Here is a 13,272-nt window from a genome sequence, read left to right on the forward strand (position 1 = left end):
GTGGTTTACCTCCACATATGGGGTATCGGCGTACTCAGGAAAAATTGCACAACAAAATTTGTGGTTAAATTTCTGTTTTTACACTTGTGAAAATTAAAAAAAATGGTTCTGAAGTAAAATGTTTGCAAAAAAAAGTAAAATGTTAATTTTTTTCTTCCACATTGTTTTAGTTCCTGTGAAGTACGTAAAGGGTTAATAAACTTCTTGAATGTGGTTTTGAGCAGCTTGAGGGGTGCAGTTTTTAGAATGGTGTCACATTTGGTTATTTTCTATCATATAGACCCCTCAAAATCACTTCAAAGGTGATGTGGTCCCTAAAAAAAACATGGTGTTGTAAAAATGAGAAATTGCTGGTCAACTTTTAACCCTTATAACTCCCTAACAAAAAAAAAAATTGTTTCCAAAATTGTGCTGATGTAAAGTAGACATGTGAGAAATGTTATTTATTAACTATTTTTTGTGACATATCTCTCTGATTTAAGGGCATAAAAATACAAAGTTTGAAAATTGCAAAATTTTAAAAATTTTCGCCATATTTCCAATTTTTTCATAAATAATCGCAAGTAATATCGAAGAAATGTTACCACTAACTTGAAGTACAACATGTCACAAAAAAAAATCTCAGAATCAGCGGGATCCGATAAAGCGTTCCAGAGTTATAACCTCATAAAGTGACACTGGTCAGAATTGTAAAAATTGGCTCGGTCATTAAGTACCAAATTGGCTCTGTCACTAAGGGGTTAAACTGGGATTTTTTTTATTTGAACAGTTTGTTTTTCACACAAGTGGACTTGTTCATGTGATCCTATAATACATTGCACTACAGAGCATAACTAACAGATTGGCCTTTTCTGACAGGTATCCTATTAGATGCCAACGGGGGCGGGGTCTGTTAGGCTGAGGCATATGGCAGACAGGGAGGCCAATGTTAGGCTTTTGTTTGCCATAGCAACTCATCTGTGAGCTGTGGGAGTGGCGAGGGACTGACAGAGGGAGAAATCTTCTTCAGTCAGACTTCTCACATGCTGCTGTCACTCCAGGATCTTGATTGGAAGAAGGAGCAGTGCAAGCTGAGGTAGTCTATCACATAACTATATAATTGCTCCTTGCAGACTCAACCATTAATGTTACAGGGCCCTATTGTACATCTCTATGCTTCTGATTTCATATAGAGCATTTTTTTCCCTTTGATTGGGAAGTAGAGTAAAAAAAAACTTTAAAAATCGGATTGTTTTGCACCAGCATTTATTGTATTCTCATTTCACCATTTTTTATTTATTTTTTTTACAAAATAACACTAATGGATGGTTTGTGGAGCAAAATTTTATTGACAGTTTTGCATAAGACATATTTACAGATGGGTGACCAGCTACATACAGAAATATGATGCGGGATGTTAAGTGTTTGCAGACATAAGTAACAAGGCAATCTTGTATTGATCACTTCTTTACTATTTGAATGACATCTTCATCTTCCATTACATGATCTTTACCAACTTTTTGTGGATTGTGCTTTACAGATGAACCCCAAACCAGAGCACTGTTGGCAAGATAAAGAAAGAAAATCAGCAATAATAGAATTTCATTACGGTTCTTTTCACGTCATGTAAGGCTGACGAGCATCAACAGAGGTCATCCACTACTTTATCATTGATGACCTATCATTAGGATAGGTCATCCATGTCTGATCGGTTGGAGTCTGACACCCGTTCAGCGGTTCTCGGTGAGGGCGGTGGCCAGAAATACTCAATTGCGGATCTGCTCTGTCTTCCGATAGCGGCCGTGGCAGGGTACTGCACATTGCCTTCTATTCAAATCAATAGGGGGCAGATGTGCAGTACCCGGCAACGGCCACTATCAAAAGACAGAGCAGCTCCGCAATTGAGTATTTCCGGCTGGCAGCTAAACAGACACCGAGAACAGCTGATCATTAGAAGGGCCAAGTGTCAAACTCCGACTGATCAGACACAGGTCATCAATGATAAAGTAGTGGACAACCTCTTTAATGACTGACTTCTCAAGGTGACATCCTCTCTACTACTATCACTCAATCCATCCTTAGTTGTGCATCTCTGTTTTGTTGGATTATATATCATTCTACAAGTTTGGTAAATAAGCCACCAATTGGGGAGGTGTACCATAACTCATTCCCATGGCTAGGATTTTGCCATGCTCTGTGAGCAATTAGGAAGTTGAGTTTGGAATATGCAAAATAGCAAAAATGTATAATGATGTAAAAGCAAAGATAAAAGACCAAGGGAGATGTACTAAAGCAACAGCAGGAATTGTAGAAACCAATCAATACAGGAAAATGGTAAAGCAGTCTTCTTAAACACCGAACCACAAGATACTCACTACTTAAATTCTTTGATGAGGTTTTTGTGAATTTTAGTGCAGAAATCTTCAACTGCTGTGCGACAGTCAGGAAGCACAACTGGTGCGGTGTAATCAGGTAACTGACCCTTGGGCTTAGTGTAGCTGAAGTAAAAATAAAGCATAAAAGTATTATCTTTAGAGGTACTACAAAGAAATCATACCACATTACTAGTCATAGGAGAACCCATAACCAATCTAGTTTACCACTTACATTCGAACCAATCGTAAGTAATCCCAGATTTTTTCTAAGAGGTCATCAAAGTTCCAGCGGTGATGGGCAGAGATAGGAACACAGTGTGGCACCTTGTAAATGACATCTAATTCTTCTAATGAGATCTGGTCAATCTTATTCAACACATAGATGCAAGGGATGTAGACTCTGAAAGAAAGAGGTGCAGGATAGAAGAAGACAAAACCACCATCTTATTTCTAGAATGAAACATCACTTATAGTTGAAATACCTATTGCCTTCAACCACATCAATAAGGTCATCAGCGGTAGCATCACTGCGCATCGTGATATCTGCATTGTGGATTTTGTATTCTGCCAGGATACTCTTTACAGTCTCCAAATCCAGCTCACTTTGCGTACACTGAGTGTTTAAGAACAAAAGGAATATAAGGAGAATATTAAACAAAATCTCAGCCAGCACGCAAATTATTACATTTATCAGTTTTCTGGCTCTTTTTCTGGCTTGAGTGCAAAGACGCATCTACTAACGCTTACTGACCAAGTATGTGCCTGTATTAAAAGTTTTACATGAAGCCATATATGTAGGAATGACAAAAAGCTACAGTCTGTTCTGAAGAGCGTACATTAATTTACCACTCCCTTTCTTACAAACCCTTACGAGACTGTACTGAAACACTGCAGTTTCCTTGCAGCTTTTAAAGTTGCTGGTTTGCCACCGTACTCACAGTGGCAGTAAGATTGATGCCACCTTTGTCCTTTTTCTTGAATCCGATGTTTGGTGGTTGCTTGTTCAGTCGGATACCAAAGCCCTCCAATTCATTTTCAATAATTTTTTTGTGTCCCAAAGGTTTTAAAACATCCAAGACAATAAGGATCAAATTGCATGTGCGTGCCACTGTAGGTGAAAAATATTTATATATTGAAATAATTATAAAATATTGCACATTTTGTATTCACATGAATCCAACTCACCTGCAATGACTTGGCGACCTCTGCCTTTTCCATCTTTAGCCCCCTCAATGATTCCAGGAAGGTCAAGCAACTGGTGAAAAAAAAAATATTATTAAGAGGGTTGTCCATGATTCATTTTTATTTCCCCACAGGTTAGAAGACGGAAAAAAATAATAATCATAGCTATGCTGACTCTTCGCTGCTGCGCTGGACTTTTTGACAGACCAGTAACACCAGTAACGTCACAATGAGAGTGCACATGACTGCTGCAGCTAATAGAAGGTGATAGAGATGGGATGAGCCACTGTGCACACACTGATTGGCGGCAGCGGTCAAGTGCGCTGGAGTTGGATGTCATCGCTGCAGCCGATAACTGGCCTTAGTAGTGATAGTGATGTAGATGGCATGAGCCTCTGAGCCAAGGGACTGACTGTAGCAATCACATGAGCTGTAGTTGTGATGTCACCACTACAGTATGTCAACAACTGCTTTGTTACGGGTTACAAACATTTGCTCCTAACTTCAGAAAACATACAAAGTGAGACCTGCTGGGAGCAGGAAGGTCTTCACAGCTGCGATCATCTGATTTTAAGGTTATTTCATGCATGTGTACCATTGGAGACAAAAGACGTGAATGAGTATGTATTATGCCATGTGATTAGAAGTTATGCCTTTCTTACCATACGAGAGCATATTTACCTGAATTTTCGCCCCTTTGTATCTCACAACCCCAGGTACTGTGGTCAATGTAGTAAATTCATAAGCTGCCACTTCTGAATAAACACCAGCCAGGTTGCTGAGAAGTGTTGACTTTCCCACAGATGGAAATCCCACAAATCCAATTCGGGCATCTCCAGTCTTCGCAACATCGAAGCCTAAAAGAATAAATCCATGATCAAACCAAATATATATATATATATATATATATTGCATCACAAGCTTATGTTAGTCAAACCAGCACAAGTAGCTGCAGTCTGACAGTATGCTTGCTGCAAGTGTGTCTGCCATCCAGAGTGAAGGAGGCATTTTCACTAGTGATGAGCGAATATACTTGTTACTCAAGATTTCTCGAGCACGCTCGGGGGTCCTCCGAATATTTTTTAGTGCTCAGAGATTTAATTTTCATCGCTGCAGCTGAATGATTTACATCTGTTAGCCAGCATAAGTACATGTGGGGGTTGCCTGGTTGCTAGGGAATCCCCACATGTAATCAAGCTGGCTAACAGATGTAAATCATTCAGCTGCGGCGAAGAAAACAAACTCCGAGCACTAAAAAATACTCGGAGGATCCCCGAGCGTGCTCGAGAAAAGTATATTCGCTCATCACTAATTTTCACCTTTTCAGAAGCCCAGAAAGAAAGCCATACTAATGTCTATGAAAGGTTATGAATTTGTAGAACAACAGCCACACTCACAATATAGATTTTCAAATGCAAAAATTGATTAATTTTATTCACCACAGTAGAAAACAAAGATTGCTGAGGTAACGTTTCGACCCCGTAGTGGGCCTTTGTCAAACCTCACTGAAAAAAACAATAAAGACACAGTACATTAGATAATATATACAAGTATGACATGCTATACAGAAACTGTATACAGGCATCGTAATGCTGAGCAGGTGGAATCAGATCTGTTATAAACAAAACAACTGTATGTGGAACATAATGCAATGACATATATACACATATTTACAAATCATATATTTACAATCTATACAAAAAAAATCCCTTCGGATCCCACTCCTACCATCAGAAGACAGATTAATTCCATTCTTCACAAATATCAGTCCCTCAATACCATTGACTCTAAAACAGTCACTTTCCTCACTAATCCCCACCCTGTCACCCCCGTCATATACACTTTACCCAAAATCCATAAATCCCTCATCAACCCCCCCGGGCCGACCCATTGTTGCCTCCACTGATTCTATTTTAGCTCCCATCTCCATCTATTTAGAGAAGATCCTTACCCCTCTTACCAGGAAAATGAGGTCATTTATCCTCGATACAGGCCATTTTCTCCAAACCTTGAAACAATTTTCTCCCACTCCACCAGGGAGCTCTCTCGTCACATTTGACATTAAGGGTACTGTCACACTCTGCAACTTTCCAACGATCACGACCAGCGATACGACCTGGCCGTGATCGTTGGAAAGTCGTTGTGTGGTCGCTGGGGAGCTGTCACACAGACAGCTCTCCAGCGACCAACGATGCCGAAGGCCCCGGGTAACCAGGGTAAACATCGGGTTACTAAGCGCAGGGCCGCGCTTAGTAACCCGATGTTTACCCTGGTTACCAGCGTAAAAGTAAAAAAAAAAAAAAAACGTACATACTCACATTCCGGTGTCCTTCAGGTCCCTTGCCGTCTGCTTCCCGCTCTGACTGAGTGCCGCCGTAAAGTGAAAGCAGATAACAGCGGTGACGTCACCGCTGTGCTCTGTACTGCCTTACGGCCGGGAGTCAGTCAGAGCGGGAAGCAGACGGCAAGGGACCTGAAGGACACCGGAATGTGAGTATGTACGGTTTGTTTGTTTTTTTACTTTTACGCTGGTAACCAGGGTAAACATCGGGTTACTAAGCGCGGCCCTGCGCTTAGTAACCCGATGTTTACCCTGGTTACAAGCGAACGCATCGCTGGATCGCTGTCACACACAACGATCCAGCGATGACAGCGGGAGATCCAGCGACGAAATAAAGTTCCAAACGATCTGCTACGACGTACGATTCTCAGCAGGGTCCCTGATCGCTGCTGCGTGTCAGACACAGCGATATCGTATGGATATCGCTGGAACGTCACAGATCGTACCGTCGTAGCGATCAAAGTGCCACTGTGTGACTTTACCCTAAGAGTCTATACACTTCTATTAAACATGACCTAGGCATAAAGGCAGTGGGGGACCTCCTCCAGCCGCCAGAGTTCTCTAGTAACTCCCGACATCTATGCCTTGATCTCCTATCTCTTGTCTTGCATAACAACTTTTTTCTTTTCAGCGACCAATATTACTTGCAGACCCAGGGGACTGCTATGGGTGCCAACGTAGCTCCGGCATACGCCAACATTTACATGGATGCCTACGAACACGCATATGTCTATGACAATACTCTCTTTCAAACCTATAGTCTATGCTGGCTGCACTACATAGACGATATTTTTGTCTATGGACAGGCCCACAGGATACCTTACTCCCGTTTACCGAATACCTAAATTCCATTCGGCCTGAACTCCAGTTCACGCTGAACAGTGACACCACAGATATCGTTTCTTGATACCTTGGTTATTAAGGATCCCAATGGTTTCCTTACCACTGACGTCTTTTCTAAACCAAGAGACTCTAACAGCCTACTCCATTACCAGAGCTGTCACCCGATCTCCATTAAACACAGTCTACCCCGTTCACAGTTCAAGTGTGTGGCACGCATTGTCTCAAAGCCCGACACATTACCTGAACGACTGGACGAGATGTCCCGTAAATTTACAGCTAGACAGTATCCCAAGAGCTTACTTGACAGAGAAAAAAGGCTGGCCTTAAGTTCATCTCCCAGCCCGATAACTCAACCCAAACCTGAACGGGTTCCTTTTATCCATACTCATCACCCCGTTATGCCTAAGATATATAGCGTAATTCGCAAACACTGGCCCATGCTGAAACACTCATATCCTCACATCGAGGCTTTCTCTACACCACCACTTATGTGCAAAAGAAGACCTAACAACATTAAAGATAGAGTTGTCAAAGCCGACATAGGTAGCTCCTCTAGAGTACCTAGACAGACTTTCCTGGGCACCGAAAGGAGTGGCACGTTTCCCTGCCTAGGCTGCGCATGTTGTTCAAATGTCATTAAATCCAGTTCTATTACCCATCCCCATTCTGGCAAACAATATAAGATCAAGGGATTTTTCACGTGTGATTCTAACAATGTCGTGTACGTGATAAAATGCCCCTGTTGCCTGCTTTACGTTCGTGAGACAACACATCCGAGACAGGATTGCTTCCCACAAATCCACCATACGGTGTAAAAAAACATGGCTTCCCCTTCCACACCATTTTGCATTGGCCAATCACTCAGTCTCCCAACTGCGTTTCCAGGTACTCGAGCAGGTTGATAGACCACGCAGGGGTGGTAATCATATTAAATTATTGAGAGAACGGGAATCCCACTGGATATACACTATGCAAACTCTTACACCTAAAGGCCTGAACCGGGAACTTGACCTAGTTTTCTGAGGGTGGCACGTGGCCCCGTGGTTTCCTGTTTTATTTTATTGAATTATAAAGTCTAGGTCCTTTGCGAATGTTTATATATATTTTCATGATTATGCCATATTCTTTATCAATTATTTTAATGGCGGTTTAGTGTATTACAGGCTGACCTGTTGATGCTATATGTTTTAACCTTTTTTCAATGCTTTCAGGCTATCTGATCTTCACTGTCTATTACACCCAACTGGGGTAAATACCCAGAAACTATTTTACATTTTTCATTTTATTTTTTATATTATTTATATATTTTTATTTATTTCTTTATTTTTTCATTTTTCCATTTATCATTATTATTTTTTCAATTTTATTTTTTTCCATTTTGTTTCTTCGTTTTCTCAAGGTTTACATTTTCTCAAGGTTTACGTCTAGTTTATCATTTTTGCCTATTTTACGTTATGCTGTACTCCTTCATTTCCATCTTTCATTTTTATTTCTCCATTTTTATCTCCGCATATGACCAGTTATCTGCATTATTTCTCCCCCTTTTATTGATTTATATTATTTTTATTATCTTATTTTCATTTTTTTCATTATTTTTCTTTGTTTATTTTTTGCTTATTATCATCATTATTTTTATTTTCTATTTTTTATTTTTCATTTTCATTCATTTCCACACTATCTTTATTTTATCTTATTTCTCCTTCTCCTATGAGTATTTCAGTAGTTGCACCGTTCTGTTCTTTATTTCTCTGCCTTCCCTTTGTGGCCATCTCTTCATTCCTCTCCCTGCTACGCAGGCTCCTCCCCCTCCCTCCCGCGCTCCTATCGCACGCATACACAGGCACTCATCTTGCTGACAGCCGCTCCTTACCCCGAGTGCTCTGCGCACGCGCACACTTTCGTTATCGCGCAGGCGTCATACCTGCGTCCCCAGCCTCTTCGTTTAATACCCCCGGTGTTTTTAGCGCACGAGCATAACTCCGCTACCACGCAGGCGCTCCACCTGCGTTCCTAGCCTCCATCCCAGCGCAATTTTCTACCGCGCACGCGTCCTTCTTTACTTCCTGCCCGGACACTATATTTCCCCGCTGACCACCAATGTCGGCGCACATCACCACAAGGAGCTTACTGCCCCGGACCAGCAGGTATCGTATCGCGACGCACACCTTCAGGCTCTTTGGCCTTCTCTCCCGCTTTGCCTTATTTCTGTATATCCCCACAGCCCGGACTGCGACTGCATCCCCCCTTCCAAGCTCACCACACCACTCCGCATAGTGGCTAGAGTTATGCCCTCCATTACTCCCCCCTTCCCCCCTCTCTCTTCATTTCTTCCCTACATCTCGCTCATTACTTTCCTCTCCTCCCACAGCTCTACTTTGGAGCCTGTATATCTAAAAAAAAACCTTCACAAACTGCCTTCTTCTCTACTGGGGTTTTTTCCTACTCTACAACAAGGTCAGTTGATTTGTTCTACATTACCCCTATGCATAGATGTAATTTAGCACCTTTTGCCACATAACGCAGATTATATATTGCCGCCTGTCTACGCTTACGCCATGTTTTTTCCTATGTCTGCAACATGGTATACTATACATTTAACCCTCATTGGGCACCCTGTTGTATATATTGTAAATATGTGTATATATGTCATTGCATTATGTTCCACATACAGTTGTTTTGTTTATAACGGATCTGATTCCACCTGCTCATCATTGCGATGCCTGTATACAGTTTCTGTATAGCATGTCATACTTGTATATATTATCTAATGTACTGTGTCTTTAATGTTTTTTTCAGTTAGGTTTGACAAAGGCTCACTACGGGGTCGAAACGTTACCTCAGCAATCTTTGTTTTCTACTGTGGTGAATAAAATTAATCAATTTTTGAATTTGAAAATCTATATTGTGAGAGCGGCTGTTATTCTACAAATTTATGGTCTAACTGGACTTGATCCAGGTTCAGCCTGCACCTGTGCCTCTCTTTTGTCAGAGTGCACGCCATTCTATTTCTACTATGAAAGGTTATGTTCACATGTCCAGTAATGACTCGAAGGGAGCCAGCAGCAATCCATTAACAAAAAGTTGTCTAGATCAGAGGTGTCAAACTGCATTCCTCGAGGGCCGCCAACAGGTCATGTTTTCAGGATTTCCTTGTATTGCACAGGTGATAATTTAATCACCTGCACAGAATGATTCCAGCACCTTGTGGAATGCTAAGGAAATCCTGAAAACATGACCTGTTGGCGGCCCTCGAGGAATGCAGTTTGACACCTCTGGTCTAGATAGAACATTTTTGTCCGCCCCAAAAAATTTTTTAATTACAAATGGATCTGTTTAACATTGAGGTCTATAGAAAACAGATCCATTAAATAGCAATCAATTTTGTTCAATTTAAAACGGATTATTTTCAAGTGAAAGAAAAACCGATGGCTAATTAAAGGATCTGTTTTCCATAGACTTCAATGTAAAAAAAAAATAGATCCAGTTGAAATTGTGTTTTTTTTTCAGCCAGACAAAAAAAAAGTTGTGCCTACACAGCAGATTGCTGATGGATCCATTCTAACTGATGATTACTGTGAAAATAACCTTACTTGCGGTGGAAAATCATTTCTGTGTAACTTCCTGGTTACTCAGTTGTCCAAAATGCATTGTAAATGCATCTTCCTCTAGAATAATTAGCAGCATCAAATGGATCAGCACATCTGCAATGTTACCAAGAAATTAAAGTAGGTAACCAGAAAGTACACTCATCTCCTTATTCTTGATTACATTTGCATACAAAGAGGTCACCGTCAAAAGCTCAAAATCACACCTACCTTCCCCAGGACCACCACCTCCACCACCTTTTGGGGTGATGAGTTCACGCCGCAGTTTAGCTAAGCGGGCTTTTAGGAGACCAAGATGATGTGCGGTGGCCTTATTTTTCTGAGTCCGAGCCATCTGCAAAGCAAAGTGCAAGAGTTTTAAGCATAAATATATGTGACTGGCACCCAGGAATGCAGCCATAGGAATCACAGTGGTTTAAATCAATTGTCTGCAATGTAATGCCAATTACCGCCAGTCACTCAGTCAGCGGGTGACTGGCATGAGTTTGTGGTACTTCACATGCAGAGGGTGATTGCCAGCAGTTTGCAGTACGTCACATGCAGAGGGTGGCCGGCAGCAGTTTAAGGTACTTCACAGGTAGAGGGTGATTGCCAGCAGTTTAAGGTACTTCACATTCAGAGGGTGGCCGGCAGCAGTTTACAGTCCTTCACAGGCAGCGGGTGGCCGGCAGCAATTTAGTCCTTCACAGGCAGTGGGTGTCTGGTAACAGTTTGCAGTACTTCACAGGCAGCAGGTGACTGTCAGCAGTTTGCGGCACTTCACATTAATGCAGTAACCTGATTTATTGGCAAGTATAACTATGGTAATAATCCTTTGAACTACTCTTTTATAAGGCCGTTTGTTGGTCTCTCCATGCATCTCGCATCATGTTCTCATACACTTTATGCAGTTAATAGCACTCTGTGTCTGTACTGTTACATACTTAGGCTGTTAACTGGTTCATGCAGCTTTACATGAACACCCGAGCCTTACACTATGGCTGGTCCAAATAACTAAAGCAATTGTTACCATCCACCTCTCGTGTCTCCCCTTTTCCTCATAGTTTGTAAGCTTGCGAGCAGGGCCCTCATTCCTCCTGGTATCTATTTTGAACTGTGATTTCTGTTATGCTGTAATGTCTATTGTCTGTACAAGTCCCCTCTATAATTTGTAAAGCGCTGCGGAATATGTTGGCGCTATATAAATAAAATTATTATTATAATATTATTATTATGTGTCATGACAGTAACACAGCCGCGACATACGCAGCTGCGGAGCCGAACAGCTGATCGGCCGGTGTGATCCATTAGGCCGGGTTCCCTCTGCAGCTTATCGGTAAGTGCTATACCTTGCCAAATAAGGAGGGAGTCAAGAAAATTTGCTCAACTCTAATAATGATGTATAATGAAAAAACACAAAGATCTACAGCCTCAGTGATGGAATACAATACCCATAATGCCCCTCAAAATTTGCTTTGCTGCAGTGATGACATGTTGTACACGTGACCAGCACATGCAGTCACTGGTCTCTGTGGTGATGCCTGTATGAGGGGCGTAAGACAACAAAGGTCAGTGATTGGCTGCACTGCTCCCGTTGCTATGTGGCATCATCACTGTGAAATAAAGACCGGAGGGGGCCCTGATTGCTGGTGCTGAGGTTGCGTTGGATTGAAAAGATGAGTAACGGTTGTTTTTGTTTTTTATAACATTTGCAGCTATTAAGGTACTTTAGAAAAACAAGCTTTAATGAGCTCATCTAACATGTAACTATTAAAGGGGTTGTCCACTTACAGGAAAGGGGGTTCTAAACGCTGTATTATTATTATTATTATTATTATTTATTGTTATAGCGCCATTTATTCCATGGCGCTTTACAAGTGAGGAGGGGTATACATAATAAAAACAAGTACAATAATCTTGAACAATACAAGTCATAACTGGTACAGGAGGAGAGAGGACCCTGCCCGCGAAGGCTCACAATCTACAAGGGATGGGTGAGGATACAGTAGGTGAGGATAGAGCTGATCGTGCAGCGGTTGGTTGATCGGTGGTTACATCTAACCGACCAGAGAGCAGGGTCCCACCCTCGCTGGCTCCGCTCCCCACTGCTGCTCCATCATTGGTGTTTCAGCTGCTGCAGCGACTTCACATCAACCGCTAATATCACCGCTGCGGCCAATCACTGGTCTCGGCGGCTATGAGGGTTACACAGCAAGAGCTGCTCATCTTTGATTGGCTGCAGCAGTGAAAACGTTTAGGGTCCACTTTCCTGAATGTAGACAGCACCTTATACAATCAGCACAATCCACAGTGAGTGCTAGCAGTGAAACATTGGGAATGACATAGTACAACAACGCCCAGCATTGCCTTCCAAGCCTGTGCCCCGCAAGCCTCTGCCCCTGTCACCCACCCAGATGTGCAAACAGGCTGTGACTACAATCAGCGCTCCGAAGCCCCCAGATAACGCCCCAAATTAATCACCTCGGACTCAATTTCGGCGATCTTAGCCAGTGTCCCGCTCATGGCTGCTCCGGTTGTGCTCGCACTGCACCGAAAGGACTGGCAGAGAACAGCCCCGCACACGACTATGGTGCGCAAGCGCAGTAAGAGCGAGCTGGGAAACGAGATGACTACGCCACGTACAGTACAGACTTTCTATCCGCGCTCTCTATGATGCGCGCCTTCACAAGTCCTCCAGGCACTACTCCCTCACTGCTCTGCTGGGAAAGGGGCGGCAATAGCAGCGAGGACACGATAGTCACATTTTGCCTGTGACGCTTATGACAGAAGTTACACAGTGTAAAAAGAGAACTTGAGACGGACAATGACGGCGGCCCTTTCTCTGTATATGGAATGATGAATACTGACGTGTGTATAACATTGTGGGCTCTGGGCGAAATAAGACCGGTCACCGCCCGATTTGTGCCCTTCTTTGCGTTCCCATTGGCGTTGCCATAGCTGGGCCCAA

General features: G+C 42.4%; 1 protein-coding gene across 1 annotated transcript; it reads right to left on the reverse strand.

The window, feature by feature from the left end:
* Positions 1–1,303: 1,303 nt before the first annotated feature.
* DRG1 (developmentally regulated GTP binding protein 1) lies at positions 1,304–12,991 on the reverse strand. The gene is made up of 9 exons (XM_077294016.1): positions 12,786–12,991; positions 10,536–10,659; positions 4,218–4,393; positions 3,540–3,609; positions 3,293–3,462; positions 2,837–2,967; positions 2,587–2,754; positions 2,355–2,477; positions 1,304–1,539 (listed from the first exon to the last, which is right to left on the reverse strand). Exons 1-9 carry the CDS (start codon positions 12,825–12,827, stop codon positions 1,440–1,442), a joined length of 1,104 nt encoding a protein of 367 aa, XP_077150131.1. The 5' UTR covers positions 12,828–12,991; the 3' UTR covers positions 1,304–1,439.
* Positions 12,992–13,272: the final 281 nt, after the last annotated feature.

This window comes from Ranitomeya variabilis, chromosome 1, assembly GCF_051348905.1.
Source record: "Ranitomeya variabilis isolate aRanVar5 chromosome 1, aRanVar5.hap1, whole genome shotgun sequence".
Taxonomy (NCBI): domain Eukaryota; kingdom Metazoa; phylum Chordata; class Amphibia; order Anura; family Dendrobatidae; genus Ranitomeya; species Ranitomeya variabilis.

Bases quoted from the DNA above. Each gene is read 5' to 3' on its own strand.
- DRG1 (XM_077294016.1), bottom strand. From the start codon at position 12,827: ATGAGCGGGACACTGGCTAAGATCGCCGAAATTGAGTCCGAG. The intron at 10,660-12,785 runs GTGATTAATTTG...TTTGCTTTGCAG, and splicing joins TCGCCGAAATTGAGTCCGAG to ATGGCTCGGACTCAGAAAAA. The intron at 3,463-3,539 runs GTGAGTTGGATT...TTTCACCTACAG, and splicing joins AGGTCGCCAAGTCATTGCAG to TGGCACGCACATGCAATTTG.